We start from the raw sequence: 22,780 nt of genomic DNA, 5'->3' as shown, positions 1-22,780 counted from the left end.
ATTTATCTTTGCTACAAACTTGGATTGTTGAATAACCCTTATTCCATTTCTCCTACAGAAATCCCAAAGCCACAGTGCAGCGCACCAACAAGAAAGTGAACAATGACTCCACACTGCGCATCCAGAACCTTTCTATTCTCATCAGGCAGATTAAATCCTACTATCAGGTAAGATTTTACTACTTTGCTTTATCAGAAGTTAAAAGTAGCCACACTGAAGTGATTGTTAGGAGCTATTTATTGCAGATATGTCATAAAAATGTGTGGATTTAGTGATAAGGGTCAAAATCCCTTAAATTTAGCTCTTCATACATACCCCATGTTCCTTTATGCCTAAAACAGGAGTTGGCTTTCACCACCTTTACCACCAAAAATGTATCAGTTAACACACTCGTCAAGTTTAGCTCAGCATACACACAGAATTAAATGGGTCCACACAAGCTCATGCCACATAAAGAGTTGGCTGTATAAACGGAGATGTATTTGCAGATGTGTATGTGAGTGATGTGGTATCAGCCTCCATCCAGATGTCAAAAGTAGCCCAGTAAATTTAAAGAGACATCAGGAATGTAAAACAGTGATGTGGTTACTCGTCTATAGTGCCTGCTATATATTTTTAACTTAAATCTGCTTATGTACCATTTCCCTCTTGAACAATTTTCTCAATTTTAGAGAGCTTCATCCGACAGAGAGAAAAATAAGGCAGTTGTCCTGATATTGATTCATTCTGTGTAAATGTCCTAGAAAAGTGAGGAAAGCTAACTTACTGCCTAAAAGATACTCTTATAAACTTTGGTCAGAGGTTTGAAGTTGATATAAGTAGACCGAGTTACACATACTGAAGTAGATTACTGCTTAGCATGTTATCAGGTCTATATACGTTTCAGTTTCCGTTCATGGTTAATCATTACTTGTGAATCTACAGTCTTTGCAGTTGATCATATCAGTAAATAAAGGCTCACACTTAGTAAATACTTTATCGTCACAAGCAGTAAATCCCACTAATGCTGTGATATATTTGATATATTTGTGCATACTCACCCTGGATAATCTCTTGACTGCTTGCATATGTGGGACACCACATGGTTGATTTGTGTCGAACAACTTTGGTTTGCAGCCCACTTCCAAGTGCGGATGCCAGATATTTGAATCTGTAATCCTCCCCTATCTCTGTGGTAGAGTGTACATTTTTTTCCCTGCTTATCAGTGCTCTGTATCTCACATATAATATAAAGTTTAGTTGGCATAGAATGATATTTTCAGCTGAATTAATGCACGACACAAAATGGTCTGAACACTTTTTGATATTCTTTAACATATGTTGAGACACCCGGTGTTTCCAAGAAATACTGGTGAGCATGACAGTCATGTATTTTTATGTATCATGCAGTTTAAAATTTAAGGTGTTAAGATGAGGTAGGGTTACTTAATTTCAGTGGTTTTGTGGGTTGGTTTTTTTTGTTGTTTTTTTTTTTAAAGTGGATGTTCTTTAACTTGAGATAAATTCATGTATCTAAAAGGACAGAACACATTAATCAGCATTTCTGTGAAACTACCAGTGTCACCCAGCATTCCTGTGGCAAGATGGTTTTTAAAGGTGCTTTGTTTTTTTGTAATCTTTGGAAAACAGTTTTGTAATACAGGTTGATTTATTGCCCAACCTCAAATGCATAAGTTGCCCCACGGTAGGTTGCTGTTACGGTTGTGTAGTTTAGCGTGCTGTCCCACAGCATTCCTCAATGTCTGCTCCGTATTGTTTATAACGGTTATGCATGTGTGTTGTGAAACCTGCAAGGTTGACAGATTCGCAGAGAATATGATTCACATTGTTGCTGGAACTGTGTTTATGGTAATCAGGAGTTGTGTGCGCAAACATGCTGTTGCAACAGTGCAATGAGTTTAGGAATGCCGATCTAGCCAAGCAGTCAACCTGATAGACACAAATTCCCACACTACAGGTTTAGGATTGACTTGTATCCTCATGGGTTGTGAGTGTGCTGGGCTTGTGTAAGAATTTGTCATTAAAACTGCCATTTCTAATTTCTGTTGCAAAGTCTGTTGTGCAGACTTTGACATTATAAGGCCACAAAAGCTCCAGTGGGCATCTTTAAAAGGACTTGCCAAATTATGTGCCATAGAATCAATGTGTGCCAGTTTCCTCTGAGGTTGATTAATGACTAGCAGAGTAAATGAATGATGAGATGATAGGAAGTGTTAATGACATTAACTGGAAGTGACCCAATCTATCCTGTTTTTTAACATCCTGGATTTAGGCTTCAATAATGCCCCCATCTTCCGGAAGGTAGATTAAAAATATATGTATTTAGTTGAATGCATGCACAATATACAGATATCTGATTTACTTTACGTTGCATTTGTAGTAAGGTTTGTCATTTTTCCAAGGTGTTCAGCACAGGATGCAGCATGTGCTTCCTGCTTATTTATATTAATTAAAAAACATCATTTTCTGAAAAATTTAGCTTTTTGTGCAGATTTAAGTACTGACCCTGCCTACTTGTGAGGGATAGTTTGTTGCACTAATATGAGACAAATTCAGTTCAAGACCTTGCTAATGTAAGTAAACGGGTGTTGTTTTGGGTGTATATAGTACTGTGTAATCTGTGTGGTCGTTAGCTTTACGTGAACGTTGTAAGGCAACAATGCAACTCTTGTATGGCCATGGCATTTGATTAATCATCCCTGTTTGTATGGGTGTTGTTCTTTTGACCTCCTAGTCACACCATTGTTCAGCCACTTGTGTCTGCAGCCTCAGACTCTCGGAGACCACCTACAGGCTTAAATCCCTCAAAGTTCCCTGCTGTCCTTGTTGTGTGTCTGACTGCCCCTATGATGACCTATTAGGGATTTAACTGACAACGGAAGGGTTATGTTTAGGATGTAATTACCTATTTAAGTGAGCATTTTAATCATTTTGATTTGTGTGGTTTTGGACATATGTTATCTTGATTTTTTTTTAAATGAAGTTCTCCACTTATTTCTTTATAATTTTAGTTCATTAGCAGCTTAAAAGAAATAAAACTAAAGTGTCTATGAGGCTGTGTGTATTGTATTTAATAAAAAATAGTGAGTCTGAATGAGATTAATTCTATATTTGTTTAGATGAAAATGAAAAGCACTTTTTTTTTTTTCTTTCAATCTCTAATAATAGCAAAACGGTTTATGTGTGCATGTGTTTTTTCTGTGGGGAAGCACGTTGGATGTTAAATTAATCAGTGGGTTAAAGATTAAACAGTCATACCTGTTGAGCATGCTAGGCTTTTCTTCCCCTGCAGCGCTGTTCAGAAATTGAAAAGCAGTTCATACGTATACCATATTTTCTGTTTATGCTCCTCAGCAGAGTTTCAGAGCCATCCTGCAAAATATGTATCCATTAGGGCTGCCACAAACGATTATTTTGATAGTCGACTAGTCACCGATTATTTATGCGATTAGTCGACTAATCAAATCATCATCCACTGGACGTAAAACTACAGCTTATTGCACCAGCAGCATCTGCTCTTATATAACTATCATTAGCTTACAGCTTTAAGCTTTTAAGGTGCTAACTAAAAATAAAGACAAGATGATAGTTTATTCAATTTTAATGAAATTTGCAGATTGTTTCGGTAAAGTTTAATAAACTCCTTGCTATCTAAAATATAACAGGACACCGGAGTATATTCTCCAGCATCTCACACTTCTGATAATCAGCTGTCTGCTTTACGTTTATTCAGCTGTGTAAAAACTATAACTTTAATCTCAGCCAAACCGATTTACTCAGGAACAAATAAAATACTAAAAAAAAAAAAAAAAAAGCCAAACAACAACATTTTTAATTTATCTAAGTGACTCATATATATTTAACCTGAGTCGCGAAAGACGGCGGTGGGTTTGAAAACAATTTGCCGGGAGTCCGGTGTTCTCACAGCGCTAGTGACCTAGCCCCCGGCTAGCTATCGAGCTGGTGGGTAACAGACGTCTCCGAAAACGTCGGAGCGCTTTTGAAAATATGTGGTGTCCTGATAAACTGAGCCGATATTTGAGGTTTACACAGCTACATTCTCGCCTGAAAATATGTTAAACGTTTATTTTGTGACCCAGAAAGAATAATAAGAGTAATATTAAAACTAACTAGCTACCGCCATTGTTGGAAACTAAGCTGGGCCGCGCTATGAATTCTGGGACACAGCTGCTTCTTCTTCTTCGGGGTTTAACGGCAGCTGGCATCCTTGTACATGCAGTGCTGCCATCTTCTGTTTCAGTCCGTTATTACACTCTTAAATCCTGCTACTTCTGCGTCTTTTGCGATCTTACAAAGCTTCAAACGACACGTCGACTATTAAATCAGTTGTCGACGATTTTGATAGTCGACGTAATCGTGACTAGTCGACAAATCGTGGCAGCCCTAGTATCCATGTATAAATATATATGATCATACTATATTTGCACACATGCACAGTTTGCGCACTAGGGCACAGTCTTCTGGAGCAATGAGGAGGAAAATGACTTTGATAAATGGCTTTGCTGTGGTCTCCATTTCGTCTTACTGGTTTCACATTTCCAGTGACACATGGAAGAAGATGGTACCTTTCAGGTCTTAGGCTAATGGTGTTAGCAGCTTTATATTTACTGCAACACTCAGCACTTTGGACGAGGATGCGGAATGCTTGGCTGCTTCCTACGATTCAATAAATTGATCTTGATCTTTGAGTCTGTGTAGTGGAGCATCGGAGGAACTCTGAGTAATTCAGCAACAAGAACTCAAGGCAGTTCAGAGAAGCTTTTTAAACAGACGTGCCCTGGTGACTGTGCTGTCGTCTTTATAAGCAGCACAGTTCATGTCCGGGAGGAAGGAGGGAAGGACTTTATTTGGTCAGTCAGCAAGGGTTCAAATTTAATAATCTCCTCGTGTCAAGAGAAATGCAGTTATTAACTTTTTTGATAGCAGGCAGTTGTATACCTGGGATTTTCCTTTGTCCCTTTCCTCATCCCTTTGCCTCTAGGAGATGTAATCCTAGGAGCGTGTGTGTAGAAGCTGCGAGAAGTGAGCAGGCAAACAAGAAATTCAGTAATAACGGCTTTCATTTCAAAGTATCCCTGTCTTGGGCTGTGTTTGAGTATGAGGGTTGTCTTTCAATGTCGTGTCATATTTGTGAGTCTTTGTCTCGGTTATTGTTCTGGTAAAGTAGATTCTGTCGGAGGAGGTTGATGTCTAGACGGGCTTCAGGCTTTTGATTTTTAGAATCTGGTGAACATATCAAGGTTGTGTGTGTGTGTGTGTGTGCGTGTGTGCCTTTTCATGTGAATTTAATGTTGTGAAGAAGCAGACGTGGTGATTGCAGCAGCACATTTTTTTTTTTTTCAAAGTAAGCAAGGGGTGGAAATTTTCATTCTGGTAATTATTACATTGCTTTTGAGTAGAATATCAAGTTTCCTGGTACAGAGTCCACTGACTTTTCCATTGCACTGATGGTCAGTCCAAATATAGGCCAGGCCTCTTTTTAATTTAGTGGCCTTGGTTTGGCATTCTTAAGTGGGATGTAAGATGGAGCCTTCAGCTGAACTGAAGTCTTTGTGCATGCACTTTTCTCAAAGCTAAGTGAATCCCTTTGTCCTGGTTTATGAAACTCTGGCTCAGACACCATGTGGTGTCATTCATAGTCGAACGTAATCATTCAAACTGATGGAAGGGATTATAATTTTTTTTTTCCCTCAAGTTAGGAAAGTGTATATACTTTTGTAGTTTTTCATTAAAATGTATAAATGGCACACAAATTATTGCAACTTGCATTGATTTACTTTATTTAGTGCACAGCAACATTTTGCTTCTATCCTTTGCGTTTTAGACGTTACATTTGAAAATAAGAGTGTTTTTGTCCCCTGTTTGCCTCTGCTTTGGTTTGGGGTGTGGTTTAAAGGCTGGGAGCTCTGTTTTGACTCTTTAAAGAGTAACAGAGGACACCATTGATGCAGAGTGTGCCTGGCCCCAAAGCTCTGCAAGGTTGTGTGTTGTGGGTTGTGTTTTTTTTTTTTTTTTTTTTTTTTTTTTGCAGACTAATTCACGATAACGTTGCATGTTTAACGGTGATCTGTAAGCACTTTAGCAGTGAGCAGCAGTTTTAAAGTCCTTTCAAACCCTTTATGTCACATTTTCTCTTTGCTGTTGTTTCAAAAGAGCATTTGGTGTTTGAATTTGTAATCCAAGCTTCAGATGTTTTATCCATCAGCTAAACCTGAGAAAGCATAAGGGTGAAACCTTTGAAATTGTGTGGCTGGCTTGACTTCAGCCACATAAAGTCACTTTTTTTTTTTTTTTTTTTTCCCCCTCAAGCTGAGGGAACATGCTTGTGAAATACTCCAAGTCACCAGACTTTCCACACACTTTGTGCATTATCAGATTTTACAGCTTTGGTTCAACCCTGGTAGAAATTGGGTTTACTAAATAGTTGCTTAATTTTGGAGGCTGCCATCTTTTCTTGATGATATATAACCTCACAAAAATACTCTTTTACCAGTTCAGAGCAAGCTTGAAAAACAAATCATCATCCATCACAGATGGATAATGTTTGCATCTTTCTTGTTGTAGCCTTTGCCTCAAGATACTGATTATGTTTTATTGCTTTCTGCTAGAAATTGTACTGTATTTGTATATTTTCACCAAGTCTGAACTTACTCACACAGTCCTTTCAGCATCAGTCATGAGCAAATCAGTTTATTAGGGCATGTGCTTGTAGCTGCAGGCTAAATGTGCTTTGTCATGCAGACTCACATGCTGGCTATTCTGAATAAGTCCTGTTGATTATAATAGTTTAATAGCTCAGTTTTTGAACTCTTACGCAGGTAGCAGTCAGTCACACATCACTCTAGGCATATATAATAAGGTTTGGAGTTGATTCATATTGATCTGTCTGGCTCAAATCATGAAATAAACTATCTTTTTTTTATTCTGTTCCCAAAACAATAACTTGGTTAAAGCAAAGACAATTGAAGAGTCTCAAAAACTGACAGATGCCAGACAGCCTGATTAAGTCGCTAATCAGATTACCTGACTATACAAATAAGAACTTAAAAGCTTGATTTATATCACTGAATCCCTTGGAGGTTACACTGTAATGGATAGTGTTGGTGTTTACCTTTCTCTGCAGTCACGTGCGACACTGAGGTGGTTATGTTGGCTTTGGAGCTAATAAATATTGAAAAATGCTCATACTTATATTGAAAAAGGGCAGGAGAATTTAGAACAATTTGTCTATAGAGGTTGTCAGAGTTAGGAAAATGAGAAAAGACGTGAATAGACTGGAGGAAGGGGGCAGTCATTGTCTTATGGCTCAGCACACTGGAGTAAAAATAAAATGGCAATGATCGCAAGCTGATGGCACAGGTTGCCTGGTAGGAAGCAAGTGATCTGCAGATAGTTGTGGTCCTCGACTGCAGTCACGCTTGGATAGATTAGCAACAATTTGCAAAACATTGTCGTCTTATTTATGAATGCAGACAGTGTGAATCAGTCTTCACCAACGAGCACAACTCTTTTGCACAGTGTTTCTTTTTACAGAAAAGTGGTTGCTAGTTGGTTGGATTCTGGTTATTTTGCTATATCAAAACAGTTTTTGTAAACACAGATTGCAGATGTTGCAGACCTGGTTCCTGCAACATTATTACTTTTCTGAGAAAAGGTGCAGAGGCCAACGTAAATCCCAGGGGCCAGAATCGGCCTGGCAAAGACTTAATCCTACCTGCTGAACAGCTTTTTGAAATATAAGGGAAGGCATACATTTTTGGACTTAACTTTGAAATAAAATTATACTCCACAGTAGATGGGTAACAAAAAAAAACAACAAATAACAGAAAAGTTCCTGCCATTCACTGAATTACAGTAAAAATTTCAGTTTTATAATTATGGGACAGTCTGAGCAGTGAGCTACCGGAAATTGTGCCAGAAACTGTTATTTTAACTTGAGGATACTCAAAAATAAATAAGTTTGATTGAATTTCTGATTTTCTGGTTTCACTTTCATGTTGATGGTTTTCTGAGTAATGTCAAACATCAAAGAATGTCAAAGAAATGTTGTAGTGAATGTCATCCATGTGTCACCTTTTGCCACTGGCTTTCTGGTTGGCTGCTTACTGCAAACAAACCCATATTTTGAGATGCATGAGTCAGTAAACGAACTCACTTTTTTTTTCTTCAGATTTTATGAAGGTTGGTATTAAGTGTTGTTCCATTTTAAACCCAGAACCTCTCACCGTTCACACCAAATAATCACAGCCTTCAGTGGGAACTGAACATTAGCTTGCCTCTGCTCCTCTGCATGCACATTGATCTGCAAGTGTTTGTGGATGTGCCTAGTAAGATAAAGCATAACAGGAATTTGTGGCAGTTAAATGCAGAGACAGTTCCTGTATGCCAAAAGGGAGATATTTATAGATGTTGTTTTTAAGGGGAAGCTAAGAGCTAGGTTCTTCTTTTTCTATTACTGAACTAAGGCATGTCTGCTATGTCTCTGTTATGGACTTACTGAAGATAAGAGTGACATTTTATTGGAAGCGTCAATGAACAGTTGCACTTTTCTCAAACATAAATGCAGAAAAAGCCCACTGTGTCTTTGAAATCTCCAAAAATTCAATTTTCAGCAACACATTTACACAACCACTCAGATTTACTGCTCCAAAACGGTTTAGCACATTACAGAATTGACAACAGAAACAACCAAGCTAATTTGAATTATGCATCAAAGAGAGCAATAATTACTACAAAGACGTCTGTGGCATCAAAGTTTTCCAGTCAGTGTAAAGCACAGCCCTAGGGATGACTGGATAGTGGGTGGTGGGGCAGGGCTTCCCCAGCCCACCTGCCAACACCTTTGAGACAAGCAGCAGGATCAACCCGTTCACTCGTTCTGCCTCGGGGCTCTCTTGTTAAAAGCACTCTAGCTGATGGATACCAGTAATGAACAAAGGAACTGGGCACTAATGGTGCATTTGCCTCCTCCTCTTCATGTAAATGATGATCTGTCCATCTGGCTATCAGTGGACCCTCACTGCTGCTCTTTTCATGGTAGTTTTTATTGCCAAGAGTGACTCTTGATTTTTATTTCTTTCCTAAAATTCAGTTGTTTTTGCTTGTAACCACTTTCTGCAAGGCTCCACTGACAATAGTAGTAAAGTAATTTTAATAAAGTGTTCATTAAAAAATAATTCTCAAACCTTTTTTGTGGATTTTTACTCAGTTTGATAAGCTGTCAGTTCAGGTAAGCTGTTCACTTGTTAGTTTCTCTGTGAGACCATCAAAGTTTATTTTTGTTCTCCTCTTAAAATATTACTTTGACCAATAAGCTCACAGAATTATGTTGGCTTGCCCCTTGTTCTACAGGGTGCAAACCCCTTAAGTGTACCTACAGCTCTCTTAGACCTCTTACAGGCATGAGATATGAAACATTGCTGACTTTATTCAGTCGTGGCCAGAGCGGTGAAGAGTGAGCCATGGTACATGAGGTGTAATTCATGCAGCTATTTTATTATTATTAAAACTTGTGTGTTGAAAGTAACTTGTCTTCCTTTCTTTCTTTCTGTATCTACTTCCCCTCTGGCTAACTCATTCATCTCTCACACACGGTGACAGCAGCAGAGATAAACTATGAATAAACTGGCCTTATAAATGACTGCAAAATGCATTAGTCTGGATTTTTATCATACCTTGATGGATGGATGTGACTTTCCTGTTTGTCTTGGGAATTTTAGCTCCAGCTTTATCTCATGCGGTCTTCCCTGGTCGACAGCCGTGAGACTGTTACTGTTTAAATTTTTACCACCAGGTCAACTTATCAAGAAAAGCTGTGTTATTCTTTAACATTGCTAATGACACACAGTTACGTTTACCTGACTGCAGATGATTTAAGCTAGAAAGCTTGATGGTTTCCAGAGTCCCATCAATAGTTTGACTTGCTACAGAGAAACTTCACCTTCTCCCCAAAAGCGACTGTAGGGTAAGGCCTGATTTAGACTTCTGTAGGTAGTCTTTGCAGAACCTGTGACGCAACCTATGTAAGGTTCCTATATAGGTCCCTCCATTTCATTTGACCCGTCATGTCTAATCCTGTAGTTGGCGCATTCTCCATCTAGGAATTTGCTGACATTTTCGAGTTCTTATGTGAATGCTATTAATATTATTCCTTATATTGAGGCTATTATTGCTATCTCTCACTGATAAATTCAAAAACTAGAAGCCAGAAATACACTGGAAGAATCAACGGTAATGAACGCACTGATGTAACTACCTGACATGTCATTGCACTTCTGGGGAGGTCTACATTAGGTTACACCAAAGGTTACAGCATAGGGTTTTCAGAGGACTTTGCAGTTACTATGTAGCTATGTAACAGTGTGATATGTATACATACCCAGGACCACTGCTGTAATAAGTTTTCCATCAGTTTAAGCTGTAATAAGGTGATCATTTAGACTTAAAGAGGAAACCTTAATATGTCACTGGATTAATTCAAATGAGTGTAAAAATGGCTTTACCACATTGAACAACAGGAAAAGCTTTTCCTGCATTGATTTGGTCAGTGGGGATGTCGTGTGATCTGGCGTTTAAAGTGCTTGGTGTGTGTGCGATAGATATGAGAGAAAGCGGAAGCATGGTCCTTCCCATTGTTGTTGGCTGTAACCTTTTCAAGTTCATAATCTCTGCAGTTTTTCTCTGCAGAGGTGTGTGTGTGTGTGTGTGTGTGTGTGTGTGTGTGTGTGTGTGTGTGTGTGTGTGTGCGTGTGTGCGTGTGTGCGTGTGTACGTACGCCTGCTCCTGAACATTTACTGTACCACGTGCTTCAGACTCTTGAGCATGGGGAGAATAAATCAATCTCCTCATTTCTATGGTAACACTCCACTCAGCAGAATGGGTGTGATTCAAGCTTTCAGGGCTCAGGCAGCATGTGTACAAGCACACACATACTGCACAATTAGTCCCCTGTTAAAGCTCTGCCGGTAGCGGAACTTGTGCTTGGGTGGAGAGATGGAAGGTGTGAGTGTTGAGAGGGTTACCTTAACAAAGAGCAGTCCTGTGTGACCAAAGCACAGCCAGCTTATGACCTCTCTATGGACAACACTGAACACACAGCAAACTTGCACACATACTGTAATGTGTATTTATTTTCGCATGGCTTTCGCAGCTCGAGGTGCAAATCTCATCTGCAAGAAGATTATCTCCATTCTCAGCACGTCCATTCACTGACCTTGAGCTTTAGACAATAGAGATGTCTGCAGGTCTCAAAATTATCATCTGCCTCACAATTTTCTTAATGTATTCTATTGTACATGCTTTGGGTTTAGCTTACATTTCAATTGAGGATGTTTTTGCTTCGCCTATCAGAGGAATTGGCTCAATAATACAAAGGGAAGGAGGAAGTGCAATATGTTTTTAAGTATTTCCACTTTTTGTTCACACATACTACATGATGACAGCTGTGTGTGCAGAGAGAACATGTTGAGGGAGTATATTCCAAGGTTTGGGTGGATGCATGGGGGTGGGTGTGTGGATAAGCTTCCACTTAACCTGTACCTCATTTTAGCAACCTGTCTAAATGTCTCTGTAGGATGCAAGAGCAGCCAGCGTTGAGGAGCTGTGGATCCTGATGGAATCAATAATACAGCAATATAGTGTCAGGATAGGGGGATGGTGGGGTAAAGAAAGATGAGAAAAGAGGAGGAGGAGGAGCCCAGCACTGCGTGCCTGGAGTGAAAAGTGATGGAATCAAAGCTGTAGCTCTCTTTCTTTCATTTCTCCATCTTTGCCATTTTCCCCATTCTCTCCTCATTTCCCCCCTTCCTCATCACACATGCCTCCTCAATGTCTGAATAACATCTCTTTTTTTTTTTTCTTTTTTTAAATTTAGTTTAAATGATTGGCTATTCCACATCCCCCATGTGTGAAATGGAAATGATTAGACATTTGTAGTATTGGAGGCTGTCATATTGACTTGGCTAAGGACATTTCTGCTGTCACAGTTCTGATAAAGCACTGAAGGCTTTCCACGTGAAATCTGTATGACAGTAAGTGTGTGTGCACATGCATCCCTTGGTGTTTGTAGCACATTGCCATGACATGCTCAGTGTGATGGCTGGTCTCTCTCCTGCAATGTCCATCATGTTTTATGTATGTGAGCTAAGCCTTTTCCAGCTAATCCAAGATGCATATTAGGTTACTGTAGTTTAGTTTTTATTATTCGCCTCTACTTAATCCTCAAAGCATGCTATTACTCATGCTCTTGAGGGGGGAAAAAAGTCAATTTAAATAGCACCATACTTGAAAGTGCTGGACCTGATCTTACCTATAACACCTATACCTTGTCAGAAACCTATAGTCTACATACCCTACACCTCCCTCCCACAGTCTGGGTAAAATATATGAAGCTGTGACTGCGCCATGATGTTATACTGTGAACATTTCCCACACATTTAGTCTGCGTGAATGCTGTCAAGCCACAGTCTTTTTTTTTTTTTCTTCTAAGTTATACAGTCAGCTGCAGACTTGTTACTAAAGAGATGTAGTGCACGCTGTCTTGAGTTTTTTTTTGACAAAGCTCCAAGCTAACACCCAGACATATCACAAGATCAAAGACTACGAAGTGTTCTTCAGTGTCAGTGGGGGAAGAACAGAAGGAAAAACTGTCCACGGTGTTGTACATTCTTTTGTAAAGTCTTTAACAAAGCAGAAGAGGAAGTTGGGTGATGAATCAGTGAATGAATCAGCTGTAGTGCCAAATCACAACATGGGTCATGAAGAAGAGTATCAGACTATGACAAAGGTCATGCACAGAGACAAATCCATCAGTATTAGCTGGTTTTATGCCATAGAAGCTGCAAATTAATTACATAATTAATATAGCAAACTTAACATGTTGTAACACAAACTTTGTGAAACACATTAGGATTGGTGAGTCCCAAATATTGGGTGACAAGAGAGGGAAAGAGATGCTAGGTTTTTTTTTGTTTGTTTTGTTTTGTTTTTTTTACCACTTCCAGATTAGCTTTACCAGCAAGAGAGCACCAACTGGTAGTTAACCTCATTCACATATACCAGTGATTGACTTGGTTGCCATTATCTGTAAATATGGGCCAGAAGTGGGTTGATTTGTTAAATGACTTAACAAATAAGACTGTTTTATAATATCTATTTCTCCATAGTTATTTATGTTTACAAATGATCAGTGGAAACATTCTAATAAATTAAAGTAACAAAATGATTATATAAATCCAGCTCCTTGAAAAGTGAAAGTTTGCCTTTGCAAATGAAAAGCTATACTTGAAGTGTGAACATAAAGCACTAAACTCAGTTGTCATTACTTTGCATGGCTGTCATGAAATGAGAGTGCGAGAAAACAGAGCTTGCAAGGCGAACACATGCTAGCATGGAAGGGGACAGGTGTGAGCATGAATGGATGAGGAGCAGCGGTCAGCAGTGGGACAGGTGGTTGTAGGAAAAGAAGTGTGTTTGTGTCAATCTAGTAAATGACTTCTTTATTTATTTATTTAGTACTTGCAAATGCTCAGTTGACCTTATAAAAATCATGTTCTGCTGGTGTTTTACCATCAAAAAGGCACAAAAATGTTTAAAACTTGTCTGCTTTCCACAGCAGCAAAGGCAAAAATATTTTTCCCCAGGCTGAACTTGTGGTACTATATTAAACGGCAATGGAGTGAGTCTGAAGTGTAGCTCTCTGTGTGCGCTTATTCACTCTGAATACCAAAGAGATAATAAAGCAGAGTGCTCAAAATTTCCCCAAATGTTAGACAGTGACTCCAGGCTCTTTAGTTTCCTTTAGCATATTTTGGCTTCTATTTTTGCCCTTTAAAATCAGATGAATTTCACCCAAAGCGGCTGTCATGAGTTCTACATGGTGAATTGGCTGTCAGGCACACCAAATGCCTCTCTGTGAGATGCCAACTGTGGGCGTCTGAGATACGCTGATTATTCTGTCTGACGCTTGTTGAGTCAATCTGTCTCAGCCTTCAGACGTTATGGCCGTTTGGTCGCTTCGGCCTGGAACAGCCAGACATTGGTCACTGTTATTGCTCCATTTTGTCATTGTTATCAGTGTTGTATTTGCCATTACCACATTTGTTTATTGCTAAATATGTACTTGTAAAATGCTATAACATTTATTGCTCTTTACAAAAAGCACGTGAAGTTATAATTTCAGAAATGCAAATTATGTGTAGGCTTTTCTGGAAATTGCTTTGGAAATGTATGACTCCTTTCGTTCCTCCGTGCATGCTCAGACACCAGTGTAGACAGAGGAAGAGAGACATAGCAGCTAGGGTCACTGCTGTTATCACCACTGGGATGAAACCATGGCAACCGTGCTTCGGACCTAATAACCATTACTGCCTGTTACTGCGACCCCCTACTCTCACCTTTACCCCATTTTAGTGAAGCGTCTCTGTGCATCATTTCTGTTATCAAATTATTAAAGGAAATTTGGTGAGTCTAATGTTCTTCAACTAAAATATTACAGTCTAAAAAAAGACAACAACAAACTAAGACCATGTGAACCATGTTGTAGTGCTATTTGATGACAGCCAAAAATCAAAATCACAATTATTTTGGTCATATATTAGACTTAAGGAACATCATCCATTAACTCAGTTGAAGTATTAATGATTTTTCTGCAGGTTTGTGTCCTCTAATTAAAGGCTTCCTTTCTTGGCTCAAGATAAACGTCACAGTGGAGAAAATAATTGTTTTTGTTCATGTTCGTTGTTAAGGTTGTAACAATTTTCCAAAGCTACCGTTTAACATTTTACTTCAGTTTTTCTTTAGAGGGGATGAGAGGGCAAAATAACAATTTTGGCAATAAACGTGTTTACTCACTCTGATATATTTCCAGTTCACTCATTATCTGACCAATTCTTAAACACAGGTATCCACATGGGTACGACACTACATGAAGACAAAACTGATATATTATTGTCATTTGTATCTTAATTATGAATTATTGCAACCTTAGCAAACAATGGAATGGAAAATCATAATTAAATATAATTATTTGCACAGCCCTAGCTTTTTGTTATAGCTCGTTATTTGTCAGTCTTTCAGACTATGCGGCTATCTGTTTAAAACCAGATGTGAGAAATGCACTGAACATCTGTCACCCCATCCTCTGTATACCTTCCTGTGTGAACCGGCGGTTCTCTCTCTCTTCATCAATCCAAACAGCTGACAAAGGTTGTCAGAGCTGCTGCAGGACTCTGATAAGGAGAATAGTGCTGAAATTGTGTTTGCAACTTACATTTCCTTAAATTCCTTAAATTTCCTTTGACATGAAAAATATACTGGCCCATACATGTTTCTCAAACTGCAGCCATGTGTACAAACAGTTATATGGAGATGGGAAAAGCTGCACTGAGATTTTGAAGCAAATCTAGAAATTTCTTGTGTGTACATAAATATATGGATATTTTCACCTGTCTTTTAGCGATATCTCAGTAAAGAGAGCCTATTAATGAAAACGTGAAATTGGCCAAAAGTTGTAGTTTTTTAGTTCCTATTATATCCTATTGTGTAGCTCCCTAAGTTATACAAGGATACAGTTTTGAATTCATCAGCTGAATGTAGCTGGTTGATTATTTTGGAAATGTTTCAAAGCAGCAACAGATGTGGTTTTATTTTCAGCCAGTCAAACCCACCAAGTGATGTCAGTTTTTTTTTTTTGTTTTTTTTCTTCTTCTTCTTTCTTCTACGGTGAGGTCACAGAGTATGTATAGAGCAGTTAATTACTGCACACGCAGAACTTCTGCAAAACCCTTTACTAATATAAGCCTTGTTGGCATGATTGCAGCAGTGCACTGCACAGAATAGTCGACTGTCAGGTCAGATGAGTTCAAGTTGTTCTCTGCCATCAGGTAAGTATGAAATATTCAAGTTAGCTGACCTTTATGTATATTCTATTTAAAGAACCCATCTCTTCCTTTGCAATCAGACATGTGGTTTAGGGTTGGTTTATACTGCTCTAAAAGTTTAGACCATGAACACTGTGGCAGTTAGCTGTGTACAGTTTCTACCAGATGGTTAGCTGGAACTTTCTGAATTTTACAGATGTTGCTTTATGGCAGTTTGCTCTGTTTTTCCTTTTCTTTCCTTTCTTTCCCTTTTTTAAGGAGGCCATATTTTACCTTTTGCCTATCTTGTCCACTTTCATTTATTGTGTTTTTTCCTTTTTGTGCATGTGTAATATCTGCAGAAGTTACAAAGCCCATGTCAAAAGGAATTGTCTACTTCAGAAAGTACTAGTTGTTATTAGGTGTCTGAAACACCTTGTTGGGGTCCAGCTTTTTGTTTTGTTTGTCTGTATCGCCGGGTAATACATTTGCCTAATGACCTCCGGCAGAGAACAAGCACCCTACAGACCAACATTTTTATTCTTTTACAGTAGCTCAGGCTGCACCTTCAAGTCTTGGTTAAATGCCAGACATTGATGACTCTTTACTAGTACAAGCCCAGGCTATACTATTATTTTTACCTCTTCATGCTTCGTCCAAACTGATATACTTGATCACAAAAAATAGGGCTGGTAGATGCTGTTTATATGATGAAAATAGGTAATTTTAGTCTGTTGCTTGGTGGTTGATTGGCACCATGATGGCGTCATCACATCATATGTCATTTGCGGATATAAATGATGTTGTCATTAATTTAAAATAATAGGGTGCTTTCATCAGGCGTTTTAGGTGCAGAAATACTAAAGTTCTTATGTGCCAGATTTGTTGCTCAGCCACTGGTCCAGGAGGAGCTGGTAGAGAAAGACAGACAGATTTCATGTATTATAGTAAGATTTCCACACCACTACCAGGAAAATACTCTGTGCTGTTTTGTTACATGGCTAATGTGGGTATAATTATGTGCCCAGAGGCCAAAGTTATGTCAACATTTTAACAGCAAGGGGCAGAAACTGGGGAAACTTTAAGACTAATTTTAAACCAGTAAACAAGGACTGGGAGGGAGTTGGTTTGTTTCCATGTTGCCTTTTTTTTTGCTGCAGTGCGGGTCTTTGAGAAAATGGTAAGGGCATCCAAACGGTGTCTTCTGTTGCAGGTTCTCGTTATTTGCCTGATTCTGGTTCTGGTTCCACTGGCTGATGGCTACTCGTGTTCTCATGAGGTTTACGGTTCGCCAACAGTAGTCTTTTGTCTTGTTGTTTGTTCCAACCATGCAAGGCAAACAGAACTTTTCTGAAAGGTGGTCTGAAAGACACTGTGTCTAGAATAGAGTTGCATACAGAGAGAGAGCAGCAATGTAAAGTTTGGGTGAAAAATGATCTATTTATGGTTGTGGACCTCTAAAAGGAAATTTATATAGCCTTTTAAATGGCATTAGACATCTTATTATGATTTGAAGTCATTTGTTTCTAGCTGTTTGTGTACCATTGCCACACCTTTAATTTGACTAAAATGAAAGCATCAATACCAACATTGTCAGTATGTGCAGATGTACACATTGGTGCATTTGTCTACCTGAGTGTAATTTGTTGGTTTGGTTTCATTTTGGTTATGATGATTGAAATGTGAATGTAGAGGGCCCTGTGGCATAAACCACACCAGCTATTTAACCCACATGCATACCACTGCCACTTGCATCATCTCACATATGCAGTCACTACCAATGCACGAAATCTCATGGTTAGCCAGATACTATTGATTTATCTGGCCTCACCCAGTGTGTAACTCTTAAAAATGTAAGAATTGTCTTTCTTTGGAAGGATCTCACCTTCCTACTTCCACACTGTCAAATCTCTGAGCATCATACTTGTAATATTTCAGTTATTGCTATGTAGCCATCTATTGATAAACAATCAATGCTTAAGATAATCTTGGATGGTAGTATCCTCTGATAGACATATGTAGCGCTACTAAAGCTATTTAGAGTCCAATACTCAAGAACTCTGGCAAATTAAAGTAACATTTGGGCTTGGTTTAGATTTAGTTGCTTCGATTTCTTTTCCATAATTAATTTTTTAAAAATAAATATTTGACATTGCGCTCCCTTGCTGAACATTTGTTTTCTTTCTTTGTGTGACAGGAGTGTCTCCAACAGCTGGTGATGATGCCTTTACCAAATGTGCTGATACTGGGCCGGAACCCCCTCTCTGGTAAGTGCCAGCGTACTAAACAGTACGACTTCATTATACAGACTGACGTTCTGACCCGTCCTTTGCCGGTTTTAACTTGACTCTAGCTGAGTGGCACTGGTAGTAAGTGCATTGCAGGCAGTTCACTAAGAGGACATTCAACATTGCAGAGCTCCCCAAACCTCATCAGAATGCAAATTTAATCCTGTTAAAATTATCCAGTGCTTTGATGTTTCATGTGTGCTTTCTCTTTGGTGCCTTTATTTTTTTCTTTTTCTGCACAATAACGAGCTGTTAAATGTCATTCATAACTCACGCTGAATCGAAACTTAACAGCAGAAAATGAAAAATGTTGATCATATTTTTGCAGCGATGTGAAGTGGACCAATTATAGGTTTCACAATCTTTCTGCAGCTCTATTCTCAGAAAGCGTTGTGAAAACTTGTACACACATTTTCCACCACAAGCAAGTCGCCCACGGCCACATCTGTAGAGTTCTATTACCCAAAGTGTTAAATTCATTTAACCCCTTGGCATCAAGGCTTTGACCTGGTGCTCCCAGCTATGCAACTTAATACGTCTTAGTCGCCTTAAAAGCAACAATCGTGCAGAGTCAAGTGTTCGAACACCATGATAATATTTTATGTAGCTTGACTTGTCCAGCCCTAAGTGCCAACTTGATACTCCAGCATGAACTTAAGTAAGCCACTGAGGAGAAGATAACTAACAGCAGGTCATCATTTAAGATTATGCCGTAGTGGTTGCAGAAATACATCTGTATTAAAATATATCATTTGGGGGGGGTGTTCAGCCAGTGTTGATCAGTAGACACACAAAAGATCATTGGATTGGTTGCTCTACATTGGGAAAACAGTATCCACGCAAAGGTTCAGAGCTTTTGTGTAGATGTTTGCAACTTTAATCATGAGCTCTTCAGTGTATTGTTTCCAGGCTCAGGTCACAGATGTTGCTGAAAGATCTGTACCTTTTTAAATACCCATCCTCCCCCAGCTGCCTTATCATACGTTCATCACAGCAGTTTGTTATTTTTGGGTTTTCAGCACTCTTTAGTGGTCATAATTACCCTTTTTAATTCTCATATGCCCCTACTAGCATGAAAGGTAAATAAATGAACAATAAGAGGCTGCAAGTAGTGAATACTTTTGTGTATGGATCACTGGCACCAGATTTCATAATTGCTTTTATTTGGTGTTTATTAATCCTTGTCAGCCCCTGTCTGTTTGTTTGAATACATCACTGCCATTTTCACAGCACCTTGGCAGTCTTTCACAGTCTCACGCAGCAGCCTTTAGAAGTCCTGAAGGAAATATTAAGAGGATACTGAGGTCGGCCCATTGCACGAGTGGAGTGAAGCTCCATGCAAGTGGGCCAGACCAAGCAGGAAGACTTCACTCATCTAGTGCTTTTTACCTTGTAGCTCATCAGATAATCACTCAGCAAGGCAGCAGCCAGTCAGACCAGTGCTAGCTGTGGAGCTTGGCTCGCTGGCTCAGTGACTGCCAGCTGAAAGTCATTGGCCATGTGGCTTTTATTATGCTCCCATTAGGGGGGGCAGGGGACAGCTCTCCATGTGTGTGAGTGCATGCATGTGTGTTTGGTGGATGGGGGAGGGGTGTCTTCACAACAGTGAACAGTGGGAATGCACTGTAGTACCCCCCTCAAGGCTCTGGTTTAACCCTAGCTCCCCTTGCATAAACATGCAGGGTTATATGTACAGACAAACACTCCCTTGTGCATGCAAGTAGTGTCTGGTCAGTACGGTTATGTGCACATGTCAGAAAAACTGAGTAGCTCCTTTGTTTAGTCTGTTTTAAAGTCTGTGAATTATCATCACTAATATCTTAGCTAATCTATAGCTGCTTTCCTTGGGCAAATTGAGTGGCCTTTTATAGTTATAATCCTCTTTTCATCACTCCTACTAATGGAAAATGCTATTCACTGACAGCAGCCAAAAACAAAGCTGATTGAGTCATCATCAGACAAAATGTAAAGGTAAATTTTGCCTTGGGAAACAATTAGTGGAGTGTTTTTGGAGCATTTCAAAAACCTACAGTATGCTCCCTTATATTGAAGAATGCCATAATCTGAAGCCCTCTTTAACTCTATGCTGAAAACTTATACGTAAACTACGAGGGGCATAAAAGTGTAGGCATAAAAATAGTTTCCGGTGACATCAGTTCAGAAGTGGATTTCCTCGAAGTCTAAATCAGTATCGATCACAGTGCTTAGGCTGTCCTCACTGTATAGGAGCACTCAGACGATTTGTGTTCCTGAGGCTGAAATATTTTCGTTTTGTGGAGATGCACGTTTACCTCTGTTTGTGTGTCACCCACTGTGTATTTGTGTGAATTTCCTCTCTTGAAATAGGACTTTGCTTCACCATGTGCAAAAATACCTTATATAGTGTAAATATTTATTTTATGAATTAATATATTTAAGCAAGAAAATCTGATATGAAAATCTCTGAAACTGAGGAAAAAAGTTCTGCCTATTTTTTACTATGTTGTGGTCAGTTGTGCGTCTATAATAAGCAGAGTAGATGGAGAGGAAACCAGTGTTGGGTTAGCTCTGAGAGCTGGGGGATTGGTGGCTATTAATATAAATGGGTAGCCTGCCTGAATTAAAATCTATGTGCAGGAAATGCTGGGTAAAGCACAATTGCTCTAAAATGATCTCGAAGTAAGGTTTAGTCAGCTCTGCCCTGTCCTCTGCTCCAGTGAGATGGGTTGAATAGACTCTGGCACCTTGTCAAAGCAATATCATATTGCATGTACCAGTATTATTACTGACATGCATGCCATTGGGTCCTGACAGAGCTTGCATGGAAGTACACAATTCTGTTTTTCCTCATAATTGACTCACATCCTCCCACACACTGCTGTGGCATTGCAGGAAGAAGGGTTGGTAACTGTCCTTCTGACCTTTTGTTTCCTGCCTAAAGGATAAAAGAGGGAGGAGGGACAGGTGGTGAAAAAGGAAGCCTAGATGAGTGTGCTCAGTCTCAGAAGGTGCAGATCCTCTATAACTATGTTAGAGGATGGTAGGAAGGAAGGATGGGTGGATGTGTGTTGCAAAGAATAAATGGGTGGATGAAGTGATTGGATAAGAGAGGAGGAGAGTGATGGAGGACAAAAAGCCAGCAGAGATTGAAGGCGACCTCTTTGCTGCTGGAGGGAGATTTCTTTCTTTCTATTTTCAACCTTGCCTTTTCGCCTTCCTCCTGCTCTCTGTCTCTTTTGGTTTCTGTGTTTCTATATTCTTCCCTTGTGTTTGTGTTGCTTATGCGCTGTGGTGCTTTCCTCCTTTTGTGTCTCTTCCTTTCATCTCTCCCTCTTTACCGCTTCTCGCTCTTGTTCTCTCTGTCTCTCGGTTGCTCTCTCTGATGGTATAAATTATTTATCCTATGAGGCCCCTTATCTTTCCTTGGTTGCTTCAGTCGATTTGCTGAGCTAAATCCCTTCCCTGACTAGAAATAGGTTCCTGTGGCTCTAATAGACTATTGTTAAGCCCAGTGGCTCTGAGAATTAGTTTTATCTGTCACCCTCCTAGGCCCAAATTCGCTTTTTTGTGTGCTTCATAATGAGTGACTGACTAAGCACACTTCAGTATTCACTCTTAAAACAGCACTGGTTATTTTCTAGAGACAGTTATTAAGAGTTAAGAGTATTTACTATTAATTAATGATAATATATACTTAAAATGCAGTGACATAAATGTTCAGTTGATTTTTTTTTCTAAAATGTTTCATGACATCATGCCATGTCTGGGTCACACGCACAGTGGATTTGTGGAAAAACACCTGACCTTGTTATGACTGATTTCTATACCAGAAGGTTAGAAAGTTTCCCTCTGAGTTGTCAACAACCTGCCACTCATTTCCTTGGTTGCGCTTCAGCACAAATTCTATTACAAGAGAATTTCCATATTATGATTGAAGCATCTCTATAATAAGTGCCTAAAGAAGAAAAAAGGCTGCTGCAAAGCTCCAGGTCTACTAGCTGGAATGCTCAAAAAAGAGAGGGGGGGGAAAAAAAGAGACCTGCTTCACTATATATTTAACATAACTGAAAGTTATTTTCTCACATATGAATGCTGTAAATGTTGGCACAGTTGGGTCCTGACATTGTCAAGCAGTTGGCACACAAGATAGATTTTCGGTGTTGGCAAAATTCCACTTGCTTTAGGGAAGGATGCCGAGGGAGAGCATCCTAGAGGCAGGATGCAGTGAACACACCGGATTATTACCTGTGATATTTCACAACGTGCAAGCCGGCAGAGAGGCGGGGGCTGTCACACAGACGGGGGCTGTGAGATTAAGTTTAATATCTGATCTGACTCATTTGCATTCTGACATGTCTGGTAATTTCTCAAAAGCTTCAGGGCTACTCTGTAATAATATTGACTTTTGTGCCTCTGATTCAAGACTGATGAATGAAGCATAATTGATTTGTATAGAGAAACCTGTAAAATAGCTGAATAGACACTTGCAATGGGAGTCTCTGTTTTGCCATCCTGGAGCGACAACAGTGTCTGTTGCTTTAAAAAGCTCTTTCACATAGAAAGCAGCATGTGCTGTGCTGACTGCTAGGCCAAGCAAACGCTGACCACTGTTCTCTGTCCTCTGTCTGTACCATG

The 22,780-nt window shown here is 39.4% G+C and overlaps 1 protein-coding gene across 7 annotated transcripts in view; it reads left to right on the top strand.

The window, feature by feature from the left end:
- The window catches only part of LOC120736795 (girdin-like), a 65,738-nt gene that overhangs the window by 11,666 nt on the left and 31,292 nt on the right, over positions 1-22,780 (top strand). For all 7 annotated transcript variants that reach the window (XR_005696608.1, XM_040037088.1, XM_040037091.1 and 4 more), the window contains 2 exons: positions 59-167; positions 18,076-18,145. Coding sequence is in view for 6 of the 7 variants with exons in the window: in XM_040037088.1 (XP_039893022.1) it covers positions 59-167; positions 18,076-18,145 (179 nt within the window). In the remaining variant the exon portion in view is untranslated. The remainder of the gene's footprint in view (positions 1-58; positions 168-18,075; positions 18,146-22,780) is intronic.

The sequence above is a fragment of the Simochromis diagramma genome, unplaced genomic scaffold (genome assembly GCF_900408965.1).
Source record: "Simochromis diagramma unplaced genomic scaffold, fSimDia1.1 OVJJ01000330.1, whole genome shotgun sequence".
Lineage (NCBI taxonomy): Eukaryota > Metazoa > Chordata > Actinopteri > Cichliformes > Cichlidae > Simochromis > Simochromis diagramma.
This window is presented reverse-complemented; position numbering and strand designations above follow the sequence as displayed.